This window comes from Uloborus diversus, chromosome 2 (genome assembly GCF_026930045.1).
Source record: "Uloborus diversus isolate 005 chromosome 2, Udiv.v.3.1, whole genome shotgun sequence".
NCBI lineage: Eukaryota > Metazoa > Arthropoda > Arachnida > Araneae > Uloboridae > Uloborus > Uloborus diversus.
Window position 1 is genome coordinate 220,283,084 of NC_072732.1, and position 17,043 is coordinate 220,300,126.

Genomic DNA, 17,043 nt, shown 5'->3' on the forward strand with positions numbered 1-17,043 from the left:
TTTTTTTTTTTAAGCTTCTTTCAATGTGTTCTTGCACCAGCAGAACGTTGAGCAACTTTCATGTGCTCTCGAATTTCAGGGATGATCAATAAATCCAGGACATTATTCTTTATCTACTTCTTTTTCTCCCATAAACAATGGAGGCTTAGACAAGAAAAGTCCCTAAATTTAAATGTTGTGCTGTTAAAGTATTGCCCATTTTATGCTGTTTTTAATCCTTCAAGCAGTCACACAGAAGAGACATTTTTCTGAACGTAATGTTTTATCCAATCATGAAAAGAGCAAATCCAATACAGTTGGACGTTTCATGTTGACATATCCTGAAGTGTTGGCGTTCCTAGAGTCCCCTCTATGAAAACGTAGTTAGGTGTTCCTAAATAAAAATGTACATGAAAAAAATTATTGGGCAGCTATCATGGCACCAAAACCTAATCAGCAGTACTTTCATCTAGGGTCCCTCTGTGTACCAGTTTTTCCATGTGAATCGTTGTTCTTTTAAAATAACAAAATAGCTCCTGTTCTCGTTCAAAGGCGTTTAAATTAACACTAATAGTTATTTAAGTATATATTGAAAGAGGCTTTAAAAATTATTAAATCTGAAAAAAAATTGGATTTTGAAAATTTTACTCATTTTTAGGTAGTAAAAAAACAATAAAAAGAATGAAAAACGTTCATTCATTAAAAGGAAATGCTCCTTGGAGGGAAAAAAAAAGAATCCGAAATGAGTACGAAGCGCCCTCTCGCAAGAATTAGGTCGCTTTCCTCCTTTCTTCGGTGGTGTATGAGTAAGAGGATCTCTGTAGAAGCTAGTTGCGTTTGACTCCGGGTTGTTTGTTAACGTGTTGAGTCTCCCCTGCGCCGTATTGACAAATGAATCATTAATTAGAGGCCCTCGATCGAGCTGGATGTGGATGCCGATGGAAAAAGGAAACGCAGTGACACGAATCCGGAGTCGCCCCACTTCGCGCTCGCACTAGCAGGAAAAAAATCGATAAAAGTAGGTTTCCGAGCCCAACGTTGTTAAAATAAAGGCAACCTCATTATGCGAATGAGATTAATGGGATTAAAAATAAAATTATATTGCGCATGCGTACGCTATTCTATAATTTTTTAGTAGTTTCTCAAGATGGACGCCCGGGATATCGGGTCTAGTTCACATGGATGGTGGGTGCCCCCGAATTCGGGGGCTGAAGGGGCCCAGCCGGACAATGCGAAGACGCGCCAGGCGACGCGGTACGGGGTGAGGCTATTCCGCGAGTACTGCGAGCAACACGGCGTGGAAGCCATCAACGCGCTCGGGCCCCGCGACATCGCGAAGATGCTCAAGGGATTCTATGGGCAGGCACGCACCAAAGATGGCCAGCGGTTTAGCGTCAATTCCCTCATCGCGATCCGGTACGCCATCAGTCGATATTATCGCTCCCCCATGGTGCACAGGAAGGTGGATATCGTTAAGGACGTGGCCTTCAACGATGCCAACGAGACCTTTAGGGCTGTCCTCAAGGACTTGGAAAGAGAGGCGAGGGGCAGCCCCGCATGTCACAGAGAACTACAGATGGTCGACATGGATGACAGGAGGAAGCTGAGGCACTACTTCGAGCACGCGATCGGGACCCCCCGAGGTCTGCTCCAGAAGGTCTGGTACGACCTCATGCTCAGGGTCGGCAGGCGAGGCCGAGAGAGCCAGAGACTGCTCAACAGAAACTCCTTCCGCATCGCCAAGACCCCCGACGGCAGGCAGTACATATACCAGGTCAGTACATTCCTCCCATGATCTGCAAACATACCCCACCCCCCTCCATGTGTTTGTAAACAAAACCTCTGCCTGAGAAAAAAAAATTTCACCAGCCCCCAAATTACAGGTGGAAGTCACTTACACCCAGATGGTGCCCAATTTTTTCGAATTCGAAATCAAATAAACAATCTGGTAATTCTTTTGACATGTTTTATGATGCCGGAGTATCATCCCCAAACGCTCACTATTCTCTTAGTATCCCCTGATGCTTCTTCTTAATCACTTTCAAACAAGGTTTCTAATGTAAACAATGGCAGTATTATGCCATTGAATGGAGATAATTCTTTTCCATCCACTTTATCATGAGTCCAGGTCGATTTCGCTGGCAAATATTCAACAGCACCCTCATTCTTTGTATGCATGTCCTCCCCCCCCCCCCCCTGCCTCTGTTTGTAAACATAACCTCTGGCTAGGGATTTTTGTTCTTGATTAGCCCCAAAGTTGTGAGTTGGGGACTACCAAGCTGTTGGGGCAGTGTTAGCTTTTTTGGTGTCGAAATTTAGTCCATCTCTTCATGTACGTAATTTTTGATAGGTACTTGCATGCCGTCTCCAAATATTTCCATATTTTCTCAATGTGCCCTAAAGGCTGCTTTGTTTACCTACATGAATTGTTATCAAACAAGGTTTGTCACGCAAAAGCAATGCAGCATGATGGACATCATGTCTAACCAAGAATTTTTTTTCTTTATCAGCTCCAAATTATGGATTGGGGACATTAGCACCCGAATCTGGTATTGAATAAGCAATCGAGTAGTTCTTGTGCATAATTTTTGATGCTAGCTTGTCGTCCCCAAATGTTCTCTGAAATTTTCTCAGTATGCCTTAATGCTTCTTTGTTTACTTCCATGAATCATCTCGAACAGTACTTGAAAAATAAAATGTGTGTCAGGATATTTTATCATCCACCACATCACAAGACCACGTCTGTTTTGCTCTATAATAAACCAGGTTCACATATAAAAAAAAAACTTTTACTCAGCTCAGCCTTGTAATAGTTGTGGAGCCCTAATTGGCAACCTGACCCAAATGCGTCAACCATGTTATTTCCTCAACTAACGTATGTGGACAAATTTCATTCCACAGAAATTCTGAATTCACATTTTTACCTCCCCCCGGGTCCACCAAATAATGTCTGGCAGATATTGATTTGATATGAAACAATAATTGGAGCAAGCAAAACAAACTATAAAGGAGATGAATAATGTTTTTACATGTAGCCAATCGCCAGTCTCCAAGTCTCTCCCCAATCTCACTCTGTGTGTTGGTAAACATTAACATCTAACTGGGGATTTTTTTTAATACCTTTATCATCCCAAAATTAGATGTCTGGTTGGTAGGAAACACTAATCACCCAGATAGTGATTAGTGTTTCCAAATCTGGTATCAGATAAACAGTACTGGTATATCTTCCCCAAATGTACTCATACTTTCTCGATATACCTTAATGCATGAAATACACCGCCAGCTCAGTCAATTCCAGCCTAGGACTGCTTTTTCGTGCTTATTCGCACTCATCAGCCCGGCATAGGAGTGACTGAGCTGGAGGTGGAAAACCTCTTAAAGAAGCCGAGAGTGCCAAACAAACTGGTAGCTAATACAGAATTAGCACTGACCAGACGAGTGACCGAAACAATGGTTCGATTCAACTCGAATACTGAAGGCAAGTATATTCAGTAAGTTATTACCCTGTAGCCAGGGCTAAGGCAGAAATACATGAAATACACCGCCAGCTCAGTCAGTTCCAGCCGAGGACTGCAGTTTCGTGCTTATTAGCACTCATCAGCCCTGGATAGTACCCTGCACTTACTGCATTTCTGGTAACAACAAGGTGCGTTCTGGTGGTTTGGTCAACAATCGGCTAGATTTGTAATGTAAACAGAACAGCATAATGTGTCTCAGCAGGGATGTGTCAGGATGGGTCATAGGGGGGCTAAAAAATTTCTAACGCTAAAAATGTACTGAACTGCTTGAATTTAAATTTTAAAATCCAACGATGGACCTTAAAGGATCATGATCCGAGATGATAGGATTATTCCTCAATTTTAGTTTCGTTTAAGAGCCCTGAAAAAAATTTCCCATTTACAAGATTTTTGTTTTGTGACTCAAAAGCTTTCAAGGTTTATATATCTTCCCCAAATGTACTCATACTTTCTCGATATACCTTAATGCATGAAATACACCGCCCAAGGTTTATATATCTTCCCCAAATGTACTCATACTTTCTCGATATACCTTAATGCATGAAATACACCGCCAGCTCAGTCAATTCCAGCCTAGGACTGCTTTTTCGTGCTTATTCGCACTCATCAGCCCGGCATAGGAGTGACTGAGCTGGAGGTGGAAAACCTCTCGAAATAGAAAGGAGAATTTAGAAAGGAGTGATAAGCTTTTTTAAGTGAATGAAATTTTTGAAAAATTAAAACATTTATCGTTTGCACTAGCTATGCTAATTAGGGTATTGAAATTGAGAAGAAATAGCTTTAAAAACAATTTATTGCCATTTTTTCCTTACATGTAAACAAGTAAAATTCTTGTTTTTCTTTTAATGGGAGAGATTCAAAATTTTCCTAATTTGATTGACAAACAATTTTTATGTTCTTTAATCATACTCAAAATGTTTTATGTGGCCTCCTCCTGATGCCTGCATGAGATCACAACTGTTCTCAATAACTTCACTGATACACATTGTAGCATGTTCGCAGTTACAGAAGCAATTGCTACAGTATTTTGCAGTAAGTTACCGCTCCTAAGCAAGGGCTGACTGAGAACTACATACAATATACCATAGAGCAAGGTTATCACATCCAGAGGCTGCAGTTTCGTTCTTGTTAGAACTCCTCAGTGTGGATTAGTGAATAACCGAGCTGGAGGCAGATGTCATCTCATTGAAGCTGAGAGTGCCAACAAACTGATAGATTTTTTGAGCAATCAGGATTGCTTATTGTTCTCACTTGACTGTTTTGATGTTCCTATGATTTTATTTTCCCACCGCCACCCTCCGCACCATCACCGTCGACGGGCTCCTCATGATGCTGCTCCTATAGCGAAAGCCGTCTCCAGGTTGCATCCATGTCCTACACACACGCGCATACATACACAACTACTCATACACACGCACACATACACACACACACACACGCATACACATAACTACCCACACATTCATACCTGCACACAGACACAAACACATATGCCTACACACACATGCACATAACCCCCCCCCCCCCCCCAACACACACATTCATATACACAACTACCCACACACTTATGCCAGCACACAGACACAAACACACATGCCTACACACACACATACCCCCTACACACAAACACCTCACACACAAACACACACGCCTACATACATACACTCGTGATTGCGAAAAACATAATTTGAATTCAAGATGTCAAAATTCAAATTAATTTTTTTTTTTTGCAAAAACAGAGCGAGTGTCCATGGCATGGTGCGGTTCAACTCGTAAATTGAAGGCAAAGCATCGGTATTTAGCAGTAAGTTACCGCTCCTAAGCCAGGGCTAAGGCAGAACTACATGCAATACAGTAAAACCTGTCTACAACGATACTGTTCGAACCTAAAAAAGTTTTCGTAATAGACAGGTTATCGTTATAGACAGTTTGATTATTGATGCTGACATTTTGCTGGAGCCAAAAAAATATATATTGTTATAGACAGGTTATCGTTATACCTAGACAGTATCGTTATACACAGGTTTGACTGTATGCCAGACAGCCAGGTTATCTGGAGACTGCAGTTTCATTCTTATTACAACGTATCAGTCTTCAATGAGATGACACTTGACTAAAGCTCAGTTATTCACTAATCTGGACTGCTGAATTCTAATAAGAATGAAACTGTAGTCTCTGGATGTGATAACTAGGTTGTCTGGTAAATTGCATGTAGTTCTGGCTAAGGGGCGGTAACTTACTGCTAAATATCCAAGCTTTACCTTAAATTCACAAGTCGAAAAGCACCATGCTGCACACACTTGCTGGTCAGATAAATCTACCAGTTTGTAGGCATGCTCAGCTTCAATAAAATGACATGTATCTCCAGCTCGGTTTTTAACTATTCCAGACAAAAGCAAAACTACGGTATCTGCTCAGTGGTTGGGGGAGTTGAATACGGAAGTAATTGGCGGAAAGCTGGAGAAATTATTTTAATCTATGCCGTATGGGTCTGATATGATCATACTAAGTTTTCCCTCTTCTACTAAGTGAGCTTTAGCCATTACGCCCAAATTAATGACAAAAAAACACCTCTTTTTTCATAAGTATAACAATATCTCTAAAACACCACTTACAGTTGCCATATATACAAGCAGATTACTGGTAGAGGCTAAAATTCAGAACAAAATGAGTACCTACAATGTATATCTTTGTTAAATACTAAGCGCACAACATAATTTCAAAGTTTGGCTCAAATCACTAATTAAGCGCATCAAACCAGAACGCACTTTTCTTATGCCCACTGGCTCTCCCCAACACCCCGTTTTAAGAAACCGAAACACTAAAAAACACATGGCGGTTTCCTACCTACAGATGCAGCTACATAATCATCATGTTGACATACTAGATGTTGCTGAAAACAATTTATTTCAGTACAATGTAACAAGGAAATGAAAAAGGATGCAATCTTTGTATAGAACTCATTTTATTTCTTAAAAGGAAGTGCAAAAATACTTATAAGTTGCAGAATTATCCAGGGAAAATGACTGAAAACTATTATATTAAATTTTGTAGTAAGTTACCGCCCTAAGCCAGGGCTTTCGCTGGGGGACATGGTACTATATGAGGGTTGGCAAAAACCAGGTTTTTTTTCAAAAAAAGCCCATGGAACCAAGGTTTTTTATGTTTTTTTAAATAAAACCAAAAAAAAAAACCCAACTAAAGCTGGGTTTTTTAAAAGAAATGTGGGTTTTTGTCTTTTTTTAAGGGAAAATGTGGGGTACTTGTAGCATATTGTAGCGTAAGTAGATGGACCAAGTGCAAATATTGTCTTGGGGTAAAAAAAGCTGAAAAACTAGTTAAAATTCAAAGTTTTCTGAAGAAAAGTATAAAAGACGACAAAATCCAAGAATGGGGAAGTTTCAAATTTTTTAACTTCCATGATTACCAACAGTTAAGGCAAAGTTATTTCTCGAGTGATAAAATCTATTGTTCGTTTGTTCGCTTTTAATTACTAATTTTTTTTTTTTTTTTTTGCATTTTGCTTTGTTGTATTTTATTTTATTATGCAAAACTACTGTAGAACCTCAAGTAGTTTAAATCCCCTTTTTACTGAATTCCAGCTTAATCAAGACTTTTCTTTGAATTTTATGTTGCCCGTTTTTCGATTCCTGTGTACAGAATAAGAAATATTAAACTTTTTCATAAGATAATGAAAATACTGTATATTCTATTCTGTTTTCTGTCCGACTGTTTGTAAAACCTGTTAATTTCTAAAAAATATACCTTGTTTATTCGAAATTTGTGACGTGTTGGTTTGCAGAAAATAATTTAAGCCTTAGCTGGAGTAGGTACAATCTACAAATATTGAGAAAATCAGACGTGACAGGACTTAGTCAAGATAATTTGAGTTATTTTTTGACCAGTTAAAGAAAAAAGTTGAATATGTTTATTTAAAATCTTTGAATTTTTTTTTAAAATTCCATTAAGAGTTATATAAGAAATGCTATTAAAGTTCAAAATTCATTTTTATGTCCATTGTCTGTGGTGAAGAACAAATAAAAAAGGGTTTTAAATTGTAAAAGTATTTAAATTAATTTTTTTAAAACAATTCTCAAAAAATTTTAAAAATCCAAAAACTGGGTAAAAGAATGGGTTTTTGTAAATGGGTTTTTTCAAACAAACTCATTGGGTCCAATCCGGCCAACCCTGTACTATAGGGCTCAATTAGTGATTACATGAGTGAACTAAAGTAAACTCCCGATTATCGGCGATCGAATTATGGCTGCAGTTCGGATTATCTTCGGGTCTTTTCACAATTTTTTAACTTATGATTGTGCTGTTGTTTGCTTTTAGGTTTTACACATATTTTTAAAATTCAATGTTAGTTGATGCAATGTGACAATGTTTTTAGTTGTAAATGTATGCGAGAATATTATTGATATTTTTTAGCTATTGTGTACAGTAAGTATAATTTTTTAACCATTATTTGGATTAACCGTGGTTTTCGCTCATCCACGGTTACCATGCCACCCTATTCCGCGGATAATCGGGAGTTTATTGTATTTGAAAAAAACATGACTGACTTGTGCTTGATTTGCGATAAATTATATACAGTATAACTTCGATTTAATAATACCCGATTTAACAATTTCCTCAATTTAATGTTACATTTGACTACATTGAATGTATATGTTCCTTGATTCCACTATATCCTTGATTTATCAATAAACTTTTCCAGTTCCTTGACAATCGTTAAATTGTACGAAAGGTGTTTTGATCGAAGTAAAAGAACGTGGAATTCAAGAATTTGTTGAAAGCAGCCGTCAAATACAATTATGTTAAATTAAGCCAGAAAATTAGTTTTGTTTTCTATTACTATCCCACTCACTGTTAAACTTTCACATGTTTTCGATAGCCATACTCAGCATATCATTTTAGGTGACCCACGCGTATTCTATATTTGTAACTTTTTACACCTAATATATTTATCTATTGAACATAAAAAAGTATTTTTTTAAATCTACAATATTGCCCTTTGTACTTCAAGTTATTGTAATTTCACTTATTTTCTGTAATCATATGTCTAGTACTTTTCTAGTTACTCTTAACTGTGTGTAAATTTGTTCAATATTTCATTTAGCACTCACTGATAAAATGGAAAGGTTATGTGTTCATATTTTGAATGCAACATTCAAAAATAGCTTACTTGCAATGAAAATTATAATCAAAAATCAACACAAAGTTTTTAAAAATACTCGAATATCGTTTCTGGGCCATTCTATGTGACGAAATGGGACATTTGGAGTAGTTTTGACAGTATATTTTGTTTTATAAATACAAATAAAACTAAATAAAGAATAAATACCTTTGTGCTGAAAAATTAAAATGTCAGTAATCCAACGTTATTAAGCACAAAACTTGCAAATGATTGCAGACACGTGTTTCGGTGTTACAAGGAACACCTTTTTCAATGCAAAAAAGTGTGAGCTTTTGGATGAAAAGTCATCCGAGAAAAGCCTCGGATGACTTTTCATCCAAAAGCTCACACTTTTTTGCATTGAAAAAGGTGTTCCTTGTAACACCGAAACACGTGTCTGCAATCATTTGCAAGTTTTGTGCTTAATAACGTTGGATTACTGACATTTTAACAAATAAAACTAGTTGGATTTTTTTTTTTTTTGGTAGCAACAGAGAGTAAGGGTTTGTCATAAGGATTACGTAGAACATTAACAGTTATCGTTTTTTAAATAGAATGATTGAAGCAATAAAATGCCTGTGGCGGAAGAAGACTCGTATGTGTCCTGTTCCGTAACGGGCATTTTATTGCATGTGGTTAATTATTTTCTTCAAACTGACTAACTTTTGATGTTCTACACAGTTCTTACAGCAAATCGTTATTGTTGCTATCAAAAATAAAATTTCTAGCTTGCATTATTCGTATTTATAAAACAAAATATACTGTCAAAAACTACTCAAAATTTCCCGTTCCGTCACATGGAATAGCCCTTCACTAAAAAATTCGTATTCGATTCCTGTATTGACATAGTCACAGGTCGTACATTGACGATAAATGGGTTCTTAAGCCACAGTTATCTTGGATGCTTTCTCTACTGTTCATTTGAAAAATACTTTTTAAAGCTTCATGCAAACCTTATTTTTATCGATTTTTAAGTGACTAATTTGAATTGAAAATCAACAAATTTTGCAGAATTCCTTGAGGAATCTTCATGGCAGTCTTGCATAATATAGGCGAACGGCGTTCACAGAAAATTTTTGGCTCTGCAGAAATTTTTTTTCAAACTGCTAACGTTGATTTAAAAAAAAAAAAAAATTTGAGGGAATTTTTAAGAAAATCCCATAGTTTATTTCTGTTAAAGCCTTTCTCCAAAAGCCTTTTGAAGCACATGTGTAAAAGAAACAATAGTTTTGGCAGTTTTCCTCAGTTGGTGAAAAATTAGCAAAATATATGTTATTGTAAAAAAAAATTAAATGATTTAAAGCATTTTTTTTTGTCTCTTTTATATTTGAATATAAATTTAATTTTTTATTCAAGGGTGAGTTAGGCAAAATAATTATTTTCAGAAAAATTTCCAGCTAGGATTTGTGTTCGCAGAAAGCTTTTCATTTTATCTAAGTCTGCTTCATGGAACACTCGGGTTCCTCGAAAACAATTAAAAAAACTCTGGTGTAGGCGATTGCCATTTTTACTTTGAACTCTTGATGCCATTTGTACTTTGAACAATACAATATATATCTATTTTTTAATTTAATACTAATCTTTTGTCTTGTGCATTTCTTTAAAACATTGAATTTGTGACATTTTCTGCTCCAATTTCCTAAACTGCATCTCATACAGTACCATTTCTCACAGCAAAACATTCAATAAAAAGAATATTAGTTACTAGTGGTACCCGCACGGCTTTGCCCGTAATAGAAAAATTAAAAGGTCTTGGTTCGCCTGTATTTACAAATAATGTATGGTGAATTTTCTCGCCAATTGGCTTGTGCCCATGTTACGGTTCCACGTTATGATAATTTCGTAATTTACTCTTCCATCTTATGATATTTTTGTTCTTAAAATTGAAATAGAAAAAGAACCACATCGAATTTTCGAAAAATCGCTTCGAGGTGCACACCCCCATGCTACAAACTAACCCTGTGCCAAATTTCATGAAAATTGGCCGAACGGTCTAGAGGTTGAGGAACTCATTTACCAGGCTTAGCAACAGTTTTAATTTTCAGAACACAAAACAATGCATTTATAGTGAGTGATAAACTTCTTTCTAAAAAAAATTACTGGAAGATTTTCGGAAGTTTTTTATTTGGATTTGATAGAAAAAGAATTTTTCTTACAGAAAACTCAAAAAATAAGTAAATTTTAATATTTACAAAAATTTTATAGCACTTTTAGTTGTACGGGGTAAAATGGGTATAGCCAACATTTTCGAGTTAAAGACGTTGAATGCATGAAGATTAAAAAACTTAAATTATCTTTGCAAGACAAATGTTAGATATTATTCATCTTTTAAACTAAAAGTATGTTTTTAAAAAGTTTTACAAATAATTACTCTATATTTATTTGTTTTATTTTAATTACTTTGACTTACGCCAATTAGTACTTAAAGGTATTACATTTTTCGATTTTTATCGATATAGTTCATGATTACTGTACGTTAGTAATTTACTGTAAGTTTATTATGTATATGGTTCATTGCTACATATTAGAAAACATAGTAAGTATTGATAGCTAATACGCTGTCTTTTTAATTTCCTTTTAAAACTACCAACCTCCCATGCTCAGAACATAGTCTAAGTACATCCTCACACACAATCACAACAGAATCCTTATGTCTCATAGCAAAGTTGTACTGAATAACTAAATCCTCCTGCTATACCTTTTGATTCAAAGTCATTTTTTAGCACTGGTAAGGAAATGAAAAATTTACAAAAAAAAAAAAAGTAAGAGTCCAAACAAAGGTGGGAGAAGTTTTAATTACAGAGCAGGTGGCAGCAAGATTGTACACAAACAGGCAAGAGACAAACAAAAGCAGAAAAAATAAATAAATACACGTAAATTAAATAAATTAAAAAGGCATTAACAATAATTGATAAAATAACTAATGAAGTAGGAGTGAAAATTAGTGGTTCTCCTAGTTGTTCATCCCAGCAATTGGCGACAGGGTCGTTGTTAAACTTGTTGAATTCAAAGGTTCAATCACTGAAATCTCAGCTGAAGGTGAATATACTGAGAAGTTTGCTACAAAATCATCTGCCAAATTATCCTATGTGTTCCCCACGAGAGACAACATTGATGTTGTGCAGGTATCACAAAGTTGTAAAAATACTGCCTCAGCCAAAACGCGAATCTTTGCCAATGCGTCTTTTGTTCATAAATTTGGTTCTGTAAACATTTTTTGTGATTGTTTTGGATTAAAGTTTTTATCCTCCAATGCAATTATACTCAATTAAAAAACAATTTCTCCATTAGTTAGTGTAGTTCAACTTTAAACAGCATATACCCATTTTACCCCAAAGCACGGGGTAAAATGAGTATACACAGGGGTAAAATAGGTATACCCCTTTACACTAAATTTAAAGTAAAAAGTTAACACAAACAATGTCCAAATTAGACCTAAGATACACAATGTATAGAATATTGAACAAAAACACAATTATATTTCATGATATTTCTGCTATGGGTCACTGAAATCAAAAATGCTGTTTTTTATACCCATTTTAGCCCGGGTGACCCTAGTTTTTTTTATGCAGTTATTGCTTTTGGCGCTGTGGAGTGCAGGCCCTGATTCATTTTGAATCATCCTGTCAATATTTTCATACCCGATGAGAGGCCTTGTAAGTTTGTCAGAAACTAGGAGCCATGCCTTGGCAGGCCCGGTGACACTGATACAAAAAAAAAAGAAGGAAGGGGGGAGGGAGGTACTCTGAATATGCAAAAATGTTAAGATAAAGTTCAATTTACTTTTTTGATATGTAATGATGTGGCACTTAAAATAGAGTTAATTGTTTTCCAGTAAGCAGTTTTGATTTTTTCTCTCCCCTCCCCTTTTTTTTTTCTTTTTTTCTTTGCAAATATTTTTCACAATTGAGGCATTGAGAAGCAAAGGGATGTAAGTGGACATTTCAAGTTTTGAGTAAAACGCGTATAAAGATAACTAGGTAGGCTTTTATTGAATTTTTTTCTTATATCATGCTTTACAGCAGCACCTACCAAGGCTACTAGTACCATCTCTTGCCCCAGACAGAAGAGAGGTTCGCCTACCATGTGTACTGGCTGTCTCCAGATTTTTAATTTTGCCACTTACATCCCTTTGCTTCTCACTACCACAATGGCGTTGTTTCCGTCAGTCAAAAGTAGTACTTTTAGATTGTAATTAAGTTAAATTGATAGAATTAGCAAAATAATAATAATAATATGGACCCAGAAAATTCTTTCATTTTCCCAACGGTTATGTTTTAATTCATTTTTTAAACTGTTCGATTTTCAAACAATGCTTGGTCTTGATGACGTCGCAAATGATGCTCTTTGACGCTTCTTTGTACCGCGTTTCCACGTTATGATAATCTGAATTATAATTGTGCTCTATGCTTGCTATCAACCATTTCGTTGCCAATACATGTGAGTAAAGATGCCAATTAAATATTTTGCTCTGTGAGTGTCATTTCATCATTTGCGATGTCATCGGCAAGAAATGTAAACAATAAAAGGGCACCGATTTCAGTAATTTTTAAAAAGTATTAAGCTTAAACAAATTATTTAAAAAATAGTTAGATCCTATGTTTTTAAGTATGCTTTTTCAGAAAAAAATGCTTTTAAAATTTTGGAAGCGATCCCATCGTACTTCATGAATCTCGTCTTTCTCGCACCAGGTGGACGACGAAGAGGCCGGCATCATCGTGGAGATTCCCGGCGATCCCCTGTGCCCGGTCAAGACCCTGAAGATGTACCTGGGGCGCCTGAACCCTGCCTGCCGTGCCCTCTTCCAGCGGCCCAAGGAGCACGTGTACGAGCAGGACACATGCTGGTACGTCAACTCCCCAGTGGGCAAGAACATGCTGGCCACCATGATGTCCACCATCTCCAAGTGCGCTCGCCTGTCCCGCATCTACACCAATGTGCGCATCAGGGCCACCACCTACTCGCCGGCAGACGGGAAAGGGTGCATCCCCTGCACGGACACCGTACCCCCGGCGGAGCAGGTACCCCTTCTCGTTCCTATGTACCAACACGATTGCCGACATTTTTTGAGCAATCACGATTGCTTATTGTTCTCACTTGACTGTTTTGATGTCCTATCATTTTATTTTCCCACCGCCACCCTCTGCAGCATCACCGTCGACCGGGTTCTCACGATGCTGCTCCTGTAGCGAAGCCGTCTCCAGGTTGCATCCATGTCCTACACACATGCGCATACATACACAACTACATGCACACACACACAAACACATACACACATATACCTACACACATACACACAACTACTCACATATTCATGCCTGCACAAAGACACAAGCACATATGCCTACACACACATACACGTACCCCCCTCCCTCATGCACACATTCATATACATAACTACCCACACACTTATGCCAGCACACAGACACAAACACACATGCCTACATACACACACTCGTGATTGCGAAAAACATAATTTAAATTCAAGAGGTTAAAGTTCAAATAATTTTCATTTTATCCTGTGATGAAACTATCAGGATATCAATGTCGTTATACTAATGAATCAATTATTTCAGAAAGGGCATAAGTCCAATGGATTCCTGTAGGAGTTACGCCATGGGTGCAAGACCTTCCGTCTCAAGACGGATTTCCGTCTTGACAAAATTTCCGAGACGGAGGTCGAGACGGAAAAATTCAATGACGAAAAGAAATTCGATGACTTTCTTTTAGTTTTTAATGAAAAATTGAGTGTTTGAAAAATATGCTTTAATATTACTGGACCGTTCCATAACCACGAATTTACATCGACATTCTCTCGGTTTTCTGCCATGGGCTCGTTTTGTTTGCAACGTGCTTTTGGAGGAGTGGCTTTTCGACTCGCGCCGTTTCACTTTTTTTTAGGTGTAGCTCTGTTATTTCCAACTCACTGCATTGACCAAGGAGTTGCTGGTTGGAAACACCGATGGGCAACCGTTCCTGCATTTTTGACAAAGACTTGAGGAAACACTAAATTCTGTCATTGAATCTAATACAGAAAGGAAAGAAGAAAAATAACGGAGCACGAGTTTGCGAAAAAACGCTGCTCTTGCAAAGAGGGTAATCTGTTCCCAAATTAAAACGTTGGTTTTAAAACGTTGATATCTTGGACAATCTAAGGCGGGGTGGGGGGTTACTCACGGGTTACAGTATAAAATATCGAAAAACTGAATTGAAAATATTTTTGAAGCTAGGAGTGGTTCGATATTTCTCCTCTGCAAACCCTTAAAAATTTAAGTCAAAAAGTTTTAGGCTGTCTTTAATGATGTAAAAGCGGGGAAGGGGAGGTTTTGAAAAAAAATCGAAGACTGGAGACTTAAAAACACTAATTTAGGCAATCTTTGGTGAATTTATGAGAGATGGTTTTGGTGTTTTAACATGAAAATGTTTTGTAGCTGATGTATTAAAAACTATTCGAGGCTATACGTAAATGACTTAAGTTAAAGGGCATTTGAGACCCTCTTCCGAAAAGTGTTTGTAATTGAAGTCTTAAAACTTTCATGCTGTCTTTGGCAATGTTAAGAGGGAGGGAGGGTGCTCTCTTTAGGCGAAATTCCGAAATTGGAGTCTTAAAAGCGCAACTTAAGACCATCTTGGGGTTCGGGGTTCTCCTTTCCCAAAAAATATTCAAAGCTGAAGTACTCAGCTTTAGGTAATCTTTGGAAGACTTAAGAAGAGGGAATTCGAAGGCTTTCTCTCAATATGTTTTAGAATTTAAATTCTTAAATCTTCGGTGATGAAAAGGGGGAAACCGTAAATTTAAGTAAAATTTAGTGAACTTAGAGGAAAGAGTTCGGGGGGGGGGGGGGGTCTCTCTCCCCGGAAGTATTGAAATGCTATTTTAGCTATTTTTGAGTGAGTTAAGAGTTAGGGAATTCGGGGGTCTTTCTCGAAACGTTTTCGAAATTGAAGTCTTAAAACTTTGGGTTGTCATTGGCGATGTGTGAAAGGGAGTTGCTCTCTCAATAGAAAAATTAACCTTAAACAAAAACTTACACTGCATTTAGTAAACACAATGAGAGGAGGGGGGTATTCCGCACCCTCAGCCCGAAATATTTTCGTTTCTGAAATTTTTAGAGCTTTGTTTTGGGTTATCTTTGACTGACTTAAGGGGGAAGGATGTAGGAAGATTCTTTAAAAAAGTTTCCAAAATTAAAGTATTAAAATTTTTAGGCGGTCATAAGTCATGTTTATAGGTAAGAGGGGTACTATTCCTACAAAACAATTTAGAAACTGAAGCCTTAAAAATTGAAATTTAGGACATTTGTGGTGAACTCAGAGGAAGGGGTTCGGGAGTTCTCTTCCGAAAATTCTTTGATGCTGAAATATTTAAAGCTCCACTTTTAGACTATATTTGAGTGCCTTAAGAGGGATGTGATTCGGGAACCCTGCCTGGGGTTAGGATTCGGTTCCCCTATTTCTTTTTTTAATTAATGAATGTTGGAAAGGGTACCTTGTTTAAAAAATATATCTACTTCACTGAAGCGATTTTTTATTGCTAATTCTATTTTATAAAAGAATTCTTTTTCAAATGAAGACTGTGTGGGGGAATGGTGACAGTTCATTATCATTAGTCGGCTTTACCCTTCCCCCAAATTCCTTCTTTTCTAGTTTGTTAGCGCTACCTTGAGTAGACTTTCCGATCAGAACTGATTTATGTTGCAAAGGTGTAAATCTTATGTCCTAAGCGATTTTATTGCTACAATAAAAATGCTTACGATCGGCAAAAAACTAATGGTGGGGTGCTGCAAACGCTTTTACCCCTTACATTATCCAACATCGTCTAAAATTGCGTTTTTGAAACTTCAATTTCGAAATGTTACCGAAGGTGGGTTCCTGAACTTCATCCCTTCAATAGTGCATTCAAAAAGCGTACAAACGTTATGAAATTTAAATTACAATTTGTTTTTAAATCTTCAATTTCAGGAAAAGTCCATAGCGTCCCCCCCCCTTTTCTCTAATATTTTTTGAAGGTTGCCCAATATTGTGATTTTGGGACTATCAGTTTGAAATAATTGATGTAAGAGTCCCTGAACCCCTCCTTTCCCTGAACTTTACCAAAATGGCCTACCATAGCTTTTTTTGGACTTCAATTTGAAAAAATTTATGGGGGAGACCCCCAGACCCCCCTCCCCCCTTTTATTGCCGGATTTTAGACTTTTTGGAATTGTGATGTCAAATCACTTAAATATTACAATTTTAAGGCTTAAAATTTAAATCAAACAGATTCCAAAACTGGTATTGTTAAAATCTACAACATTTATACATACAAATTTTTCCTTAAGCCCGCATGTGGGTGGGGGGGGGGGGGCTGAAAATATTTTCCGTCTT

At 37.0% G+C, this 17,043-nt stretch overlaps 1 protein-coding gene across 1 annotated transcript in view; it reads left to right on the plus strand.

The window, feature by feature from the left end:
* The first annotated feature begins 934 nt into the window (after window positions 1-934).
* The window catches only part of LOC129216831 (uncharacterized), a 41,748-nt gene continuing 25,639 nt past the window's right edge, over window positions 935-17,043 (plus strand). The window contains exons 1-2 of the mRNA XM_054851048.1: window positions 935-1,753; window positions 13,368-13,697. Of these exons, the coding sequence (XP_054707023.1) occupies window positions 1,127-1,753; window positions 13,368-13,697 (957 nt within the window). The 5' untranslated portion in view covers window positions 935-1,126. The remainder of the gene's footprint in view (window positions 1,754-13,367; window positions 13,698-17,043) is intronic.